Source organism: Ceratosolen solmsi, unplaced genomic scaffold, assembly GCF_000503995.2.
Source record: "Ceratosolen solmsi marchali unplaced genomic scaffold, CerSol_1.0 scaffold11, whole genome shotgun sequence".
In the NCBI taxonomy this organism is placed as follows: Eukaryota; Metazoa; Arthropoda; class Insecta; order Hymenoptera; family Agaonidae; genus Ceratosolen; species Ceratosolen solmsi.
Window position 1 is genome coordinate 8278750 of NW_011948416.1, and position 19322 is coordinate 8298071.

The 19322-nt window shown below is 36.4% G+C and overlaps 1 protein-coding gene across 1 annotated transcript in view; it reads right to left on the reverse strand.

Moving 5' to 3' along the window:
• InR-2 (insulin-like receptor-like) overlaps positions 1-19322 on the reverse strand; it is a 192928-nt gene that overhangs the window by 106103 nt on the left and 67503 nt on the right. The window contains exons 2-3 of the mRNA XM_011496108.1: positions 13912-14086; positions 12196-12442 (exon numbers count right to left, since the gene is read on the reverse strand). Of these exons, the coding sequence (XP_011494410.1) occupies positions 12196-12442; positions 13912-14086 (422 nt within the window). The remainder of the gene's footprint in view (positions 1-12195; positions 12443-13911; positions 14087-19322) is intronic.

The following is a 19322-nucleotide window of genomic DNA, read 5'->3' on the forward strand; positions in this document are numbered from 1 at the left end:
GAAAAAAGTATGAAATAACATTATGAAGATGTGAATTCGGCCGATTATAAACAGAATGCAAGCGAAAGGCTTAACTAGGATTCTTCATTTATGGTAATTTTAGGACGTTAAATCGAAATATTAAAATACGCGTTGATATTTTAATAGCTTTTAAAATGTTCAAAAATCGAGTTTTAACTACTAAAACTCTGCTCGTAACTAATCGATCCACATCCGACTATTATAAATAAGTGCACTCGCGTCTTCTTATCCATTCTACATATATTTTAGAGCGAAATTCGCGCAACCAGGGATAAGTGTAGAAAAAAATATACCGGAAGAATTTAAGCAAAAAAATTAAGAACGACACAAAGAGAGAGAGAGAGAGAGAGAGAGTGAGCGAGGGGAGAAGGACGAAACGCAGAAATAATTTGCCATACCAATGAAACACTGTGCTACAAAGTATCAAAGGATGCCTATCCTCGACGTTCCTCGCGCGCTTGTCTCTCGCGCCGAAAAACCGTCGGAGCGGCCATTTATCGCGCACGAAATACCACCTGGTGCTCGGCTACGGGGGGAAAAAGCCGCCTCGGCGCCGGAAACCCGACGGTTATTTAAGTAATAGTATTCCTCGCTATCGCCCCACGACATCTCGTAGCGATTGCGCGATTCTCGGCTAACGATAAGGGAAGAATGCTGGGGCCCAATGGCTGCCTGAGCGGGAATGATGGGAGGGCGGTAAGGGGTGGAGGGGGAGTATGAGGATGAAGAGGGGTTGGGGGGGGGAGAGAGGTCAGATAGGATGAAGCGATGGGCGGCAATGCACATAGTTTCCGTAAAAAACAATTCGAGTAATTTCACAAATTTTTCGCAGAATTAAGAGGGAACGAGCACGCACGCGGCTCTTTCATATGCAAGTTCGCGTTTTCTACGTACGCGATCAAGAATAAGCCTATAGACATTAACCAGCGCTTGTTGTTTCTATAATACGTGGGTGGTTGAGCTCGTGTATGTATAAACCGCAAATTGCTATTATTAACAGCAATTTAACAGAATAATGTAATATAAAAAATGCATTATTGCTGACTGAATCTATGATCGATACTGAATTTTTAAATAAAATCAAGAATAAAATGTTATTTTCTTTGGGTGATTGGTATGCTGTGGGGGACTTTTTTTTTCTTTTTTTTAAAATAAGTTTTAAAATTGAATATTATTACACGCACACGCACACGCACACTCACACACACGCACATATATGATCAATATGAAAGCCATCTCTAAAGAAAAATGCAAATGTATATTAATGCGAATAAGTCTAAATCTTCGAATTGCCATGAGAATAAAATAGGGAATCGATTATGAGGGAGAATTTGAAAATTATAAACATAAACGAATCATTTTAAGAATATTTGTATTTAACTTATAATACGATCTCATTATATTAGAATATATAAGGAGCAATATCGATAAAGGAAATGGAATAAAATGGAAAGGAAATAATTTTATAGATATAAAAGATTTAGTGCCTAAATGAATTTAAACCCGAAAGAAATTAAGGATAATTAAGAATTTAAAAACGAACATGCAAAAATAATATAAAAAGTTTCGTATGAGTCTAACATTTATTTAGCTTTCTTCGTGCCTGACGATTGGCTTAGGATTTGCACTACTATTTACATCTAAATTGTTTTATTTTCCAAATGATGAAATTTCACTCGGTTAGTAGACGCACTAAAAACACTTTAGAGGAGTGAAATATTATCCTAAAGTTAGTTGTTAAGTGTTGACACGGTTACTCTGCAATCTAATCTCTTTGAAACTTCGTATGTCAATATAATATGAATAAAGAAAATTCAAGTTGTTTTGCATATAACTGGTGTTTTCCTTAGGATAATTCATGTATAAAATTAATTCAGCTTTACCGGTTATTTCATTAAATTAACCCTAATCCACACTTACACAAATAGGTTAGAAAGTTTGAAAATATCCGAATGAAAAAATAGTTAAATACTTGTAACGTTAAATGAAGTCAGTGCTAATGTTAGTTTAATGATTTTTATTATAATTAATGACAGCCTGATATACTCTAGGTAGCGAATTATTCAATTCAACGTAAATTATGTTTGACTAATGGCCAAAATGTAACTCTCACGTGTTATCGATAAGTGTATATATTTAGAATGTGCGTCGTTCAATTTTTGTAAAACTCATAAAGGAGGTTCAAAATACACTTACGGATGTTCGTTACACACTATGCAAGATACACTATGCGTGAGGTTTGTACTCGTCTCGAAGCATCGATACTCTTAGATCCTTCAACTTGACTACTCTATAGTTTCATCGCGCAAACATTATATACGGGTAACTACTGTTTTCATAAAATCAAAAATTAATTTATTATATTTCACTATTACCGAATGCTCATCACCTACAATCTCAACATAACTATGTATCAGATTTACGAAGGATTACGTACATCGACGCTTGCTGTAATCAACTAATGTATTATAATTTATAAAACTCCAAGCATTTCATTTACATTTTCCTATCAAAGGCCGTTTATAAATAGTTCTTAAAGATGTTCGTTATTATAATCTGATCCCTAAAACTGCTAAACTACAGTACTCCTGACTCGTTATCAATGATCTTTTAAGCCACGAGACTGAATTTTATAGGTTTATAAGCTTTTGACTTTGTAAACGATTCACCGCTCTCCTTTATTTATCGAAATGTCTTAATTCTAAAAATAAGGTACGTACCTTCATACTTATAACGCTTTTCAAACTTTTATCTTATAAGGCTTGTACCCCCCCCCCGCCCACCCCACGAACACTCCCATCACCGCCCCCCGATAAAACTTACTTTTAATAATAATAAATTTAATCTTCTCGTCGCTACTTTATCGCTAAAGCGCATACCGTTTTATTTGTTATTTTGTTGTATTTTCAAAGATTTTCAAAGATTTTCCAAGGCAAAACTATGCGAATTCATGAAAAAGTGAATACGCGCAACGGGGAAAAAAGCCAAAAAAGCCAAAAAAAAAAAAAAAAAAAAAAAAAGCCGACAAGGCTCGTACGGGGGGAAGAATTCTTTTTTTTTCGGATCGAACAATGTAATATTCCAAGTTTTTGTTAAAATCCATTTTACATCCCAGTGATAATTCCAGCCTATGGGAATGTAATTATACACTCAATGATGAAGCACTGTAGATATAAGGTAATAATTCTCCTTAACGAGATTTACACTGTAAAGAAATGAAACATGCATGCCGACCGCTAAATTCCTATCCACGGAAAGTAATACCGCGAAGGGATCCAATTTCACAAGACGCCTTTCGCAACGTACGATCATACCCTCGTGTCTTCCGGTATGTAAGCCCTGTATTACAGCTCAACGATTTATCCCAGATTTCTGAAAATACAGCGTGAGAATAGCCATTTTATTGGACTTCACTTCTGGTTCACTTCCCCCCCACCCCCAAATCCGCCTCTCCCCCGTCCCCCCACCCAACACCGCCAATCCACCCGCCTCTCCATCATCCGCCCACCATACACAGTCGCGTCCATGCAGGTCGAACGCCCGCATGCGGAGGCGGGAGTGGTGTGGTGGAGTGTGTGGGTGTGTGTGCGCGTGTGTGTGTGTGTGTGTGCGCGCGCGCGCGCTTGCGGGTGGGGGGGGTGTGGGGGTGTGGGGGGAGGTGATGTATATATGTAAAAAGTCTTGATACGGTGCTATTTATGCGCCTCTTTCATGACTTCGAAATTTAACGGGCCGTTGAATTATCCTATGCTACGCTTATTATTTTTAATTAGTACTCGCTATTGCGTAAATAAATCATCTGGAAAAAAAAAGTCATTATCCGTGCGATCTTATGCCACTCGTCGATACGTCGATACGTCGCTTTACTATTGCTTATATAATTTTGTTATTTATCGACATGACGAAAGCCTATCTATTTTATTTTCTATACCGGTGCAGTTGCTGCTAAGAGCATTGCTTTTTTACATTTATCTGTAATTATATGAAATAGAGGTGCTTTTTATCGATCTCTTAAAGTTTACGGAAAAAGAATAACGTACTCGTATAGCTTATGTATGTAATTACCGGTTCTTTTACTTCACGCTTAAGCCGAGCTTGACTTATTACAAAAAACTTGATTGCTTCGTTTGTGATGTAAATGCACGTTCTTGAAATAATGCTTTTTTTGCCAGCGAGCGATAGTTTCCAAAATTCACGTGCCCATTCCCGATGTACCAATTCAAACGCAATAGCATCAAGCCAACGGAGAGCAATAAGCGCATTAAAAGAGAGACAGACAATCCCGTGGCAGTTGAAATGGCATAGGCGATTGTCCAGGCGTTGTCAAGAAGATCCAAATCCCCGGGTGAGGGGATCCTCGGCCTTTAAGCAAACAAGCGGTTAACGCGTGGCACACCGTGTTGGTTCATAAATCCACATCCATTGGATCGATAAAAATCGATCTCGCTTCTGTATCCTCGTCACGACAATGGAGCACGATCTCGGTTGACAGACTGTGGACAACCGCAAATTTCCATGCTATTCCAACGTCACATTGGTGTGCGAGCCGCAGGAGGATGCACCAGGACCAACCAGTAAGAGCGTGAATGTATTGACTTTGTGGCGAGGTGAGAGCAATTTGGGACCGAGCGACTTTGAAGAAAACTTTGTGCGTATTCGAATTTGGGGATCGATGAGAAAAATCAATGACAAGGGTAGACATTCGTAATTTATGATAATTGTCTGTAGTGGATGCAATGAACATCGTCAGAGTCGTCGTCATCGACCTCGTCATTATCGTCGTTATTGACGTTATTAATGACATTTCGTATTTTCGTAGGCGAGTCCGACCGAACGATTAGCCGATGACATTTCAGACGACGCGCGCATGCAATTTCGCTATTATATTGAGAGGGGGAAACAGAGGCAGACAAAGCATGGCGAATGTGATGAATCGTTAATTAATGCAGCCAAGGCGAGCGGTAAAGATTAACAATTGTTGAAATGTTTTTTGCAATGCGGAATTTAATATAATTAAAGTTTTCATCTACCGTTCCACCTAATAATACGGAAACGGACACAGGAGGGTGGCAATAGATCAGCGCGAAAAGCAACTACAACTACACAACCGCGCGCGCACGCCTAATATTCACCTCGATCGTTGGGTTGCGTTTTATCATATCGTAAAATTTTAATTATACCAAACGCCGTAACTTTTAGGTGTGATTTTCGCGTGCAAAGCGACTACGTCGACGTATGCCCCTGGTATCCTCCAGCGTTGGTAAAATTATCCCCACGTGCAAACAACATTACTACCACTAACATCACTACCAACTTCCCTCAATACCAACCACCAAAATCTCCGCGCATGTGTGCGCGCGCTACATACGGCCATGCGTATCTTCGATTTTATGATAAGTACGAATATGGTTATTCTGCTGTGTTTTTTATGTTTTCGGTGGTGACGCCAAACACGAGATGAGAATTAACGAATGATTAACGGATGATGAGTGTTTTGCGTAATATTTACACGGAGTACATACTCATGTTAATAATACTAGCGTAGATAATTCGAATTTTCGCTAGACAACATGAATGCGCGAGATATAATGAAGATAGCGAAATGAATATGTATAATACATATAAACACTCATCGATTACTCAAGTATAATTAAAATAGAGAAGAAAATCTTGTGCGAACTGTCTTATGGGGTGCTTTTAGAAAATTCCTTACGCCTTTAGAGAATTTACATTTATTTTCCTCTCTTAGCCGTAAAAATATAATAAAATCGTTTTAAACAACAACGCAGCGCCGAGCGGATAAACTTTCCTCTTAAAAGTTCGAAAGAGCCGATTAATACATCATGCTTGATAAAACAATCCTTACCCTTTACGTCAAACGATGGGACTTTTTACGCTTGCTCTGTTCAACGTGTGTACGTGCGTGCACACATTGGCGAGCGTATGAGTGTGATTTTGCGTTACTTGCCTCTTGTTTGGACGAACATGCTCGGTAGAGGGGCTGACTGCCATTCGCGTACGAAAATCATAATTAATCACCGTTTTTGCTGGTAATTTTAAGATAACCTTAATTATCATCATTATTTACCATTTTCAGATGTTCTTTTTACTTTGCAATTAGAACGTAGCGCCCGTATGCGCTACGAAGAGATCGTAACAGTGAAAATTGAAAAATTGAGTTGGGAATTAATTTTGTTTTAATTGGCAGGACTCATGTGCCTCGGAAAGCATATATTACTCACCTTTTTCTGGTTTATTCGTTACGATATATCAGATTCCACGTTAAATATATAATTATTGCAATGAAAGTGTAAACGCTGATTATGGTCAGTGTACGCTGGTCATTAGTGAATAGCCGTTATTAAATTGAAAAGGAAAAAAAAATTATAGAAGGCAAGTGAAAATGTGTTTAATATTTATGATTAGTCGTTAGAAGTAAAGTTGATAAAGAGATTTGCTAAAACACTTACGATTTTTTTGTTTTTTTTTTTTTTTTTTTGTTTAATGCTATAGTAATTATATTTTCATTGAACATTTGCATTTCTATCCACTAATTTTATAAAATTAATCCCATATATATACACATATTAGCGAACGTTCGGATAATGAAAAATCGTTCAAATAAATGAATAAATGAATAAATAATAATAATAATAAACCAAAATAATAATGTTGACATATAAGAAGGTTAAATTAATTCGCGAGTTAATGTTAAATTTGAAATTAATCTTTTACGAAAACTCAAATACACGTACACGAACGGATTCGGCCAACCATTCACTCAAACGCACTCGGACACACCCACGCAGAAGCACTTACGTATGTTCCACATGCAAATAGCGAATTAAGTATCGGACATAATTTACTAGAAAGTAGGCTATAATCGTTATTTATGAGCGCGTATTTTCCTCCATTTAAGCAGGAATTTACGAGACAATAACAAAGACATGAGCATAAAATCTCGTGGAATCATTGATCTTTGTGATGTAAATGTTTTCAAATGAAAGAATTGCTTTATTAAAATTCACATGCGTTTATTATATTAATCCTCGTATAAAAATAATTTGCCTTTTAAGTTATATTTGCGTTCAAATTCTTAATCGAATCTACTATGTACTTATATAAATCATTGAATAATATTGTCATTACATGTACATTTTATGAAACATAATATACATTTATATATAATGAGTAAAAACAACATTTTTATTTGAAAAAAAAAATAAATAAATAAAAATAAAAAAATTGTCAGCTGATGATAAATGATTGATGAAATTATTAATTTATAGCCTACTTACTTAGACTCTTAAAATCCGTAAATGCAAAAGCAATTTAATTCGCTAAATATGTTATTTCGTATTCATAAATGAAAGTTGATAACAAGAAGAAAAAATGTAGGATTTAATCAGAAAAAATAAATTATACAAGCGACTAATCGCCTATTCGTACAATTTTATTTCAATCGAGCGATTCCATTTATTACCAAAACAACGAATAAATCTCACACCCTTGTTAAAATTATCCTATCAACGAGACAAATTATTCGCTACAGATAAAACCCGTTTACAAATTTAATGGTGTAAAAAGGTAATCAAAAATCGTGAAATCTATGTTCGCGCAAGCATTAACAAATTTATAGATTTTAAAAATGCGAATAAAAATCCACAAAACACTCATCCATAGTTAACATTTTTTTCTTCTTCGTTCCTTTGTTTTTTGTTGTTGTTGTTGTTGTTGTTGATGTTTTTTCTTTTGTTTGTTCTTTTCTAATAACGATACACTGGCATAATTAATCAATAAAATTGTTTTTCTCTTAATTAGGAAATTCATATCCAAGTACATGATTATAGAAATCAAATTAACCTGCACTTTATATACATTTACGGTATTATAGAATAATGAAATCATTAAAATTTCATGATTAATTGAATTATATGATAAAATTTGGTAGCATTACAACAATGGTATTCTTGAATTTGAAAAAATTACCAAACAAAGCCTAATAAATTTCGTTAATATTTTCTATCTATCGCTTCGAAAGCTCATCGATTAATAATAAAAAGAAATATTTCGAGATAGTAAATCTTAACTCGTGCATTGTAATTCGGCGATACAATGTCTTATTCATTATTAGGCGTTTAGCATCTCATGCACGAAATTGAGATAATTGCTATGTTAACAATTCAACTACAAATACTCAATTGAGAATAAAAGTTGGGCGGACTGTTGTGAAATCACGAAGCTTCTTTTCAAAAGAGAACATCGAGTATTTTTCAAATATTCAAAATTACACGCATCTAAAGCAAATGATTCCACGATGAACAAGTTAATCGCTTATATTGAATTTAACGAACGGCCAAAGCCTTTCGACATGCGTGAAAGGGAAAATCGATCATTCATCGATAATCCAGCTAATTATTAATTAGAAATATATAGAAGACACTAGCTTCCGAAATTAAGTAAACGACTAATTGCAATTAGCGGCATTCGTGCATACGTACGGAGAAATAAGAATACGCAATGATGATAAAATTGTATAATATTTCAGTTATGGTAAACTAAATAGATTTAACCTTTACGTTAAAAAGCTATTATCCGTATAAAAGCCCACGGATTGGCTGTAATTTTCAACTTTTCTACTAAATACCATTGATCAAGACCATTGAGAGAGTGAGAGAGTGAGAGAGAGAGATAGAGAAATAGAGAGAGAGAGAGAGAGAGAGAGAGAGAGAGAGAGAGAGAGAGAGAGAGAGAGAAACAAGGTCGTATACATGAGTTTGTAGCGGTAGATAATGCATCGATAAAGCGATTAGGAAATTTATTTTTGCGACTAAAAAACAAAGTAAAGTAAACAGGCTGTTGGAAGTTGAAATAAGAGACTAGTAATAATAGGGCTAAGCAGAAACGGCGAGAAAGAGAGTGAGCGGTGGTAGGGGTAGCGTTGGCGGTGGTTGACGACGGGGGAGGGACGGAGGGAGATTGGATGTAAACAGGATTTACTTGAAGCGAATGTCGTCGGACGATAATCTGCCGCTGATTCTTCGACACCCAAGTGCTCTTCTCTCAAATTGACTCGCTTTCGGAAGGCCGCAATTACGCGCCTGTATTCGTGAAAATATACGTCAGTCGAAAATCGCCTCGGGAATTTTCGACATGCACATCCCCCTGCGAACACGCGCCTATCTAATTAGTCTTTCTCTTTCTCCTTACTCCATCCCTCTCGCCCACCCGTCATCGTCATCATCTTCATTAATCGTCGGTTGCATTTCTATCAATCCATACGGATGTATCAAACGGCCCGTCCCGTCCATTCATACGTCTGTCTCTCCACCTCCGCGGACCAATCTCATTCCTTCGTGTATTATTATACTATAAATACATGTTACCGATAATAACAAAGTTTGCCTAGACTATAACCACTACGATGGTAGAGTTCATAAAAACGACTAAGCTGCTTTTGATTGAATTTAGCGTGCTTTCAAGCCCCGATCCGACATTATTTCCAGCATAATATCTCCCTCCATGATATACCAAATCTTTTTATATGAAAATGCAATGGCATTAAGAGCCCATAAAGTCATTACAATCGATTAACATGAATCCGTGGATATTTTACGTGTAAAACCTGTCATTCGTTTGGTCAAATTAATATTTGACAACCTGAGACATTAGTACGAACAAATATAAACAATTTTCTATCGTTCAAATAATTTAGTAACATTGTGCTAGGTATTTGAAATATTACATTTTTTTGTTTTGTTTTATTTATTTGTATTAAGAATGGAGAGAGTTAGAATCAATATATTTTAACCAATATTTATCAGTATGTATGCTTGTATATGTATACATTTCCTTTCATTAAAATTGCAATTAACAATTAATCAATCCACGTATAGTTTTATGATTATGTATTGACACTATATGATTTTGTACACAAAACAGTATAATTTAATAGATGAATTTTATTGACACGCGTACATTTCATTTGTTAAAAATACATATTTAGCATATTTATGTAAAATAAAAATAATACAAATTAAAAAGAAATTTAAATAACGTAATTTAAGCGGATGTTTATTTTAATACGTAACTTAAATTTATTATAAGAAAAAACTGAGATTATGAGTCCGTTTAAATGGCCTGAGCATCTATCGCTCAAAATGTTGGCTCATTCCAAAATTCAAATTTATGTAAATTATAAGAAATTGATGATTTTTTGTTGTTGTTGTTGTTGTTGTTTGTTTATTGGTTTTGTTTTTAGCCATACAGTGAACTTGTCATAGTCGATGAATTATTAAAGTATTCATGTCCCGATGCACAACGCTCACATTAGTTATTATTTGTTAAAACTGGCCTTTTTTCGTCCGCGCAATCAAAATCCAAATGCGAGAGTGCCTATGTACACACACACGCGCAAACGCGATCTCCTCCCTAAGTTTCCATCTTTTTTCCGGGTTTCATTTTTAAATAACGGCGACTAATAAGAAGCCGGCGATTTGCGGCGCACCACGAGGTAGAAAACTCGTATAACTGTTTCGAATTAGCGTGGCGTTGAACTTCCCCGCCTCTTATTCGTCTTCTTTTCTATTTTATCCCCAAGTTTCGCAAATCTCCCCCTATCCGTTTCCACCTCGCGCAGACTCTTTCTCTCCGTTTCTTAATTTCTCTTGTCGTCAAGTTTGTTTGATTGATTGTTGTTTGTTTGTTCGTCTGTTTGTGTAATTGAATTAGGTACATTTAATAGAAGAATTGAATTTAATAAGCCGAAAACGTTATATTTAACACCATGAATAACTCTGATGGAATATTATGGATAATAATATTATTTAAAAAAATAATTGAAAGTAAATGACCATATGGAAAATCTCTTGCATTAAAAATTCTGCCATCATTAACGTACGACTTATCAAAAGCTCTTCTTAGTATGCGCATTTTATTATTCGTTACATACTATCTATTCATGATCATTATTCATGTTAATCGTGTCAAAGTCACATTAATTGCCACTATCTAACGTTTTCCGCATTCTCCATCGCTCGCTAAATCTAAACGAATCATCAATTTTTCCATCTATGTATATCTATATACGTATATTGAAGGGAATGTTTAAAAGAAAATCTATGCACTCTTGCGTTTATCGTTCGAATTTCCCATCAGTTTCCCGATAACAAGATCGTAATTGAATTCGGAGAATACGTCTACAGTGGCACGGAGAAACATACGTATCACCGTGTATGTATTTACGGATATGGGCAACTGATGGACAATACCATTACAAAATGAAAGAAACGGGATTTAACTTTCCATGAATAGAGAATGACAGAGGTGGACGCAATTTCTGTAAAATATAAGAATACGAAAAGTATACGCGCCCAATGTGCTTCGTAAATCATAATATCCGAAATTTGTATTATTTATTTATTATTTGCAAACGTTAGTTCGCACGTGACCTACAATACGAAAGCAATTATGCAAATAAAAAAAAAAATGGCAGGTAGTCTTTTTTGTAAACTAAAGCTGCGTATGTCGAATGTAACGCTAATGCTACATGTCACAAAAAAAGAATATCTAAACAGCTTATTTTCCCAAGTACTTTCATTAAATGAAAAACTTCGCTTAACATTATTCTCGCCGTTGTAAAACGAGCTTAGTAGGCATAGCAAGAGTTTAGCTTGTTATTTAAGAATTCGATCGTGCAGCATTATAACGAACCGATTGAATATTCTTTAAAATATTGTTCATAAACAACTCAAGATACTTCCCAGCTTTTAAAGATTCTATGGTACTCAGATTTTTTGTTCTTTCTCCATCGTTTCTTAATTTAATACATGCGTCATAGATTATATAACGCGCGATGTAATCACCGGAAACAATTAGCACACTCCTTAAATGAAAAAAAAAAAATAAATAATATTCGCTGATACTTTCAGTGGGCCTCTCGTTCCATTGAAAGAAAAGTTTCGAGCATCTCTAAATGCATAATATTGAGAATTTCGTCAATTTGTTTGAGAGCGGTTAAAAGCAAGTTTGCTTCTTGAATTCTAACGTAAAAGACAATTTACTCTAGCTCTGATCGATCCAACATTCGATTGAAACAAAAAAAAAACAAAAAAAACAAAAACAAAAAGAAAAAACAAAAAATTAGCAAATTAGAAAGAGTTGGTGACAACTTACAGCAATGACGTGCTCTCCCTTGCCGGCCTTCGCAATAATGTCCCAATCTATCGTGTCGGCGTAGCAAAGAACCGAATTCTTCTCGAAGCGCACGGAGCCTCGCATTATGTCAGTCAACGAGTGCAGTCCGATCTCTTGCAGATTCGTCATTTCGAAGGCCACCAATGCGTAATTGACGAACAGTTGGTGACCCCTTATGACGGTCAGATTCGGGAACAAGTGGCCGATACTCCGCAGTCCTTGCACTCTGAAATTCGAATTGAATAATATTGTGCAGTTTAGCTTGCTTGATGGGCTGCGAGTGTCGACTCATCTCACCTCACCGCAACATTTCTACTTGAAAGTCAAATGTCGTTGATAAAAATTGTAAGTATTGGTAACTTGTATAATATGGTCGTTTTACGTAGGCAACAGTGTATGTAACAAGAGATTGGTAATATTTAATAGCACGTTCTACGATTTTTTTTTATTATAAGAACTGTAGAGTATAAATATGGCTAGGTTTTACGAGAACTTTGATAAGCGTTAACGAATCGATGCTAAAAGGCATCGAAGATGAACCAATAACGCTCGATGGAACTTTATGAATAAAATTAATTAAACAACTGTTAATTCGTTTATAATGCAGCTCCCGTGGATATTGGCAATTTAGTACACGGCACCATAGGTGCTAATAATTTTTATCTTACATTTAATTGCATACATATATATATATATATATATTGTTAACAACATTATTTATAGCTATTGTCTAACAGCAAGTGACTAAACAATGTTTTTCCTCTGCTCTTCCCTCGTTAAAACTCTTCCAACCATATTTCACTATGAAATAAGCGTTGATAAGTATTCAATGCAATCGCATGCAAATAAACTGACATATTATTCGTACAAGCGAGCAAACTTACAAAATCAAGGTCCCTTGTTGTTGCTTAATCTTACAATTACTCCGCTTGTGTATTTGTTAGTGTGTGTATGTCGCGGGCCATTTTAAATCGTTCTAAATTCATTTGCAGCAACAAAGAGCAATAGTATTGGCACATGTAACGTTTAATTGATTTTTACGTTAATATTAAACATTGTATTATTATTATATTGCATTACATTATTTATTAATTTTCTTTTGCAATTAAAATTTGGAATTTAATTTCTTGAAAACTGTTGAAGGCTTGGATTATTAAATGCCGTATAATCGTACACATGTGCTAAGTGTACACACCGAATGAAATTTTTCTCCATTAATTTATTATCTGACCGATGCATAATATAGGTTAATTTCTCAAATAGTACATAAGAAAAAAAAAACTGTTCCACAATTATTTTTTATTTCTATTTTTCTTTCTCCTTCATTTACATTAAGTTGCAAAATGTCTCTGCCAAATTAGAAACAACCATAATAATATTACATTTGAAGTTTCATTTAATTTCATCTAATTATTCGTCAAATTACTTTTCTCATACGAAACATTTGACTGTGACAACATGTCGCGTGATATCTCACCACCAAAGTGATATATCAAATTGTCTTTGTCGTAATAGATAGATTATTGGATCGTTAAAGTCTCGATAATTGTCCCAGTGAGCGGAAAGTAGCGATTCGATTATGCGAATAAGACTTTTCACCGTAGATCATCGAGAATTCGTAGGAAATTGATTGATCGGACGAATAGCTCGAGCTCGATCCCACAAAATCCGAGCGCAGTGGTGAATATGGCTTACCTGTACAGCATTAGGTATCCGGTAATTTCCACGAGCTCGGGAAATACGAGATCCGCATAAGACGTATCGTTGGCCTGGTCGATCAAAAGGATCTGCACAAAGCCCTCGATGACGCGGCATCCGTACAATTTCGAAAATTCGCTCACTTTATTCCTTATGTCAATACTTTGGCACACTGCAAGAGAAAAGAAAAAAGAGCGAATGATTATTACATTACAGAGCTCCATGTGTTATTCGATACGTATTTCGTCGATTCGCTATATTGGAAAAATATATTGTCTTTATGTAACACGCTAAAGCCTGGGAGGAGGAATGTTATGAATTGTTTGAATTAGGAGGCAGAATAGTTAGCTCTTGGTAGGGAGGGGATTACTCTCGAGGTGAGAATTTGAGAATTTTTATTTTGTTATTATAACGGTGCTTTTAAATATTTAATTGGCATTCAATATAGAGGCCGATGGGACACCTCGTTTTGGAAATAAGTCGGCTTGGTTAATTTGAGCCTTTAAGCTTCTTCTTTTTTACTTTTTTTTTCTGGTTTGGTTTTTGTTTTATTTTGTTTATTTGTTTGTTTGTTATATTGTTTTACTGCCTTTAAGTTGACCCATAAACATGTCCCATACCTTTTAAATGACTAACTGTATTTGTATTCTTAAATTGAAGATATTTTTGTCATCGTATTTATAAAATTATAGGCAACTCTTTAGAAATATATATCGTATATCGTTACTAAGACGCATATATTAAAAATGTACTGTAAAGGTATTTTATTGAAAAAGAAAAGAAAAAAAAAAAGAGAGTGATATTATTTATATAATTATTATTAATAAAAATAGTATTTACGTTAAAATTTAATGTGCTTTTTATTCAAAGTTCTTTCATTCTTTTTTTTTTTTTTTTTTTTTTTTTTTTTTTTTTTTTTTTTTTTTTGTTAATGATTTTTGCTTTCAGAGATGTAATAACCCAATTAGCAGATAATAATTCACGACAGTAAATACTAATTTATGTATCTTTAATTAATACGTATAATTCACATTGCTTTGTAAGTTTATTACATGCGTCTGATATTTACGATGAGTTTCGTACTTACAAACATTTATAGTCGTTATGAATTTAATATTTATACATTGCAAAGCCTTGAAAAGTATATTTACATTTGGCCTTGTCTTGAAAATCACTTTCCTCTAAGTAAAAATCAACGATTTAAAGAATTATTATCTTGGTTCTTTAAACGTTTGCCACGTTAAAAAAATTTTATCACTCCGCTTCCATGTTAAATGCCCGTTGGTGTTTTCACATGAGTAAGAACTATTTAACAAACGACGAGAATCAAGTGGAAATCAAAGTTTAAAAATAAATACTTGTACGGATCTTACATTAGAACAGAATAAAAGAAGAAAAACGAGTTCATTGCTGTCATAAAGCAGATCAAATGTCAAGTATAAAAAAAATTTTTTTTTTTTTTCCAGCAACTGGAATTATTTAAATATAATAAAATAGCCTTGTTTCTATGCTTTCAGATGCTTCGAGGTGCAAGCTTGCTGACATCGTTTCATTAATAAAAGAATTATATATAATTTACGTATGTTTGCAAAAATTTTTTTATTAAAATTATCATTAAAAGAAGGAAAAAAAGCAATCCCAAATCATTTGGATGAATCGAAGAAATTCTTGAAAAAAAATTTTTCATTTTCTGTATGCGTATAGTTTCCTATGCTCGAACGAAATATATTAAACCTACTGAATATATTCCTTTCTCTACAAATATCAAACACTGGACTTAAAAATATATATTTTTTTAATATTTTTAATTATTATTTTTGTAGAATGACAGTAAGAATTAAATGAGTGAGAGCAATGGAGTGTCATTTTGTGATGAATGCGATGAAGTTGAAATAAAATTTCATACAAATATTGCAAATTATTAAGGAATATGTATTTTGTGGTGATTAAAAGACAATGATGGATAGGCTATTATTGAAAATATCGTCTATAAAATTTGGAAATTAATATGTTAAAAATTACCAGACGAATTTTAAGTCCGTTTGTGTTGGCCGTAATACTGAAGAAGTTGACGACTGTCAATAAAAATCGTGTACTATTTATCAAGTTATCTTAAAATAAATGTAAATTATATATCTAACATGACAATAAATAATATTTTTAAATCAATTACATTTTTTACATAATTATTTTTCTTTAGGTTTGGAAATCTGATTTACCTTCGCGAAACACTAAATTATTCTTCGAACTAACGATTAGTATAATACTCTTATACATTATCAAGACGATTAATCGTTATGAGCCAGATATTTTTGTAGATAGTACTTTATAAAAGCCCATTCTATGCCCTTCCAACTACATATTGATTTACAAATATCTTTTTCCATTTAATTATGAATATATAAATTATCGTGCAAAAGCATCTGAATTTTTTGTGCGATTATTGAATTTGTTCGATTACATATAAGTGAGTATTAGCAACATGCTCGTGTCAGTTGAACAATATTTTCTTCAATGATCAATTGAGTTGTTTTTTTTTTCCGATTCATGCATAAACTACGGATTTTTATTAATTTGTAACGCTCGGATTCATTGATTAGCGTCAAAATATACGAAAACGTTTGAAATGTTTATGTATTGGGCACTCGGCGCACTTCCATCATCTCTTCTACCGTTGTTTCTATGCCAATGTTTGCACATTCGTGCATAGAGGAATTCGCATTATTATAACAAGTTTTCCTAGTGCAAATAAAACAACCGAGGTGAAACGAACGTACTTTATGAAATTGCTATAAAAATGTTTAAGTACAAAGTGTATTTGTCGGTGATTTGAAGTAGCGATGTTATTTAAAACAAGGTACTCTGACTCTTTCTTCACCAGCACTAAACACGGAATGATAAATTATTATTTATGTAAAACCTATAATTTGAAAATTGTAACAAGGCTTGTAACACTAAACACAATATTTACATCTAAGGCTATTCAACATACGGACGCAATCGCCGTCAATTTTTTCATCGAGACCCTCGGCGCAGCGGGTCTAAGCATTTTAAAGCAAAACACATCCGACACTAACAGCTATTGCGCTAAAAAGCTTTTCTCCGTATCCCGTACCAAAGTCATACATCATTTTCATTGAAAAATCGGATCTCGTGTGAATAACACATGATAAATTCAGCCCGAGTTTACGAAGCGAGAGAGACGGAGAGAGAGAGAGAGAGAGAGAGATAGAGAGAGAGAGAGATAGAGAGAGAGAGAGATAGAGAGAGAGAGAGATAGAGAGAGAGAGAGATAGAGAGAGAGAGAGATAGAGAGAGAGAGAGATAGAGAGAGAGAGAGATAGAGAGAGAGAGAGATAGAGAGAGAGAGAGATAGAGAGAGAGAGAGATAGAGAGAGAGAGAGAGAGATATATAAAGAGAATGCTCGCAGATTATCATTCCCAACAATTCGACGCACCGGTGAACTTTGATCCGACTAACAGATACGCTTGCCTCATCCGCCACCTATCCCCACCCTCACCTAGCCACCCCCCCCCTTCTGCCATCTCCCCGGCTCTATTTTTTGCCCTCGTGCGCCACCGCCAACCTTCCGGCTAAACGATCTCCGGCATCCGGACGGGATCACAAGGGGACGTTGATCTTCGGTAGAGTGCGCGCGCATCCGCCGTCGTAAACACGTATCCCGGCAATCCTATCTGTACACTTCGACCTTCCCGATTGAACGGCGCTGCGTCGATCCTCCTAGGTCAAGGAAGTTTGCGCGCCCATTAAAAATTATTTTCCCGCCAGCCGGCATTCCCGTCTCGTGGTTCCTCTCCCCGACCCCTCCAGCACCAAGTAACGAGGGCCACCAAGCGCACCTCGTCGAGTACGGAAATATCGGATGTGGATTGGGGTTGGTGATGGGCGGGCATATTGTTAAATTTGCGGGGAGTTTCACAGTCCGGATTTAACGCGAATGTCGGGGTGCTGCTGAAGTCCCGCCGAGGCTATTTATTCAAATCCTTAATACCACCGTCTTTTTCACGTCCGTGAAACACTAGCGAACGACGTATACGCGATACACCCCCCCCCCAATCCTCTATCACCGTATAAAAAACAAAATACCTTCGTTACGCATTTGTTATACTCTTTCGAAAGAGAGAGAGAGAGAGAGAGAGAGAGAGAGAGAGAGAAGGCTTCGAGTTTCCGTAGCCATTTACCACCAACGCACTGTCATCGAAAATAATCGCGAATTACGCAACAATCAACGTCCCTCCAATTAACAATCCTCTCATTAATCAACATAATACGGTGCGCAAAAATCGTCGGACTTGAGCCTCCATTATTTGACCATCGAGCTTTTTCCCTTCCAATGCAAGGAATTTTAAAAACTTAGCCGATCGGCCAACCAGCCAGCCAACGGGCGCCTACAATTACCATTAGGTAATAGGATGGTGATAATTATGCGGAGCCCATCGGAACTGAAACCGTCGCTAGTACTAGTACACGCGCATGTTATCCACCAATAAATTGCGCGGCAAAGCGAAACGAGCAATGAGCTCTCACCGAGGCGATAAGAACGACTCGGTAACGAGTATCAGCAGCCTCGGGCGAACTTGGTCATTGACAGCATCCCGAGCTCCAGTGCCGTAAATTTAACGGACGGACGAACGGGCGGACGGACGAGGAGCGGGTAACATTGCCAATGCCATTTCACTTTCTTCGCGATGGGGTTGAGTCGTTTGGCGCAGAAACTTTGCGCAGAGGGACGAAAAATCATGTACTAAGCGCGCTGACGCTTATGGAATGATTGGGCCCGGTCAGTGACCAGCTCCCGTCATCCTGGAATCGTCCCACCGAGAGCAACGAGATACCAAATTCCGAGAGTCGCTCGGCCGTGATGAAGAGTGACGCGTCGCCGGACCGAGCCCCGGAGCCCGGGTTGAAGTCCCGAGTCTGTTCTCCCTTCGTTCGCGGCCACGGGCTTCTATCTATCGATCCGGAGATTCACGAGAGACGTTATGTAATAGCTCCACGTCGTCGTCGCTCGTCGTTATATGGATGTCGAATTGGAACGGCCGTGCGCAGCCACGAGATCACGCACTACGACGCACCGTGTTACGCCGATAATGCGCGCGCGTTTGAACTTTGTCCGCCGTCCATCTTGCGGACGCGCGCTGACGGATGCGACTCCCCGGTGTCCTCCTCCTCCTTCTTCACGCCGCGCTTTACCGCTCCATCCCCCACCCCCACCCCCTTAGCCACCGCCCAATCCGCGTTATACCAGCCGAATTTATGCGTTGCGCCAACGCTGCTTGCAAAGTGGATTAGGTTCGTGTTGCGTTAGAGTGGCGGACGATCCGACCTCGCGAAATAGTGCTCTCGAGAGTTCTGCCAGGGGGTGGGGAAGGATTTATCAAATACG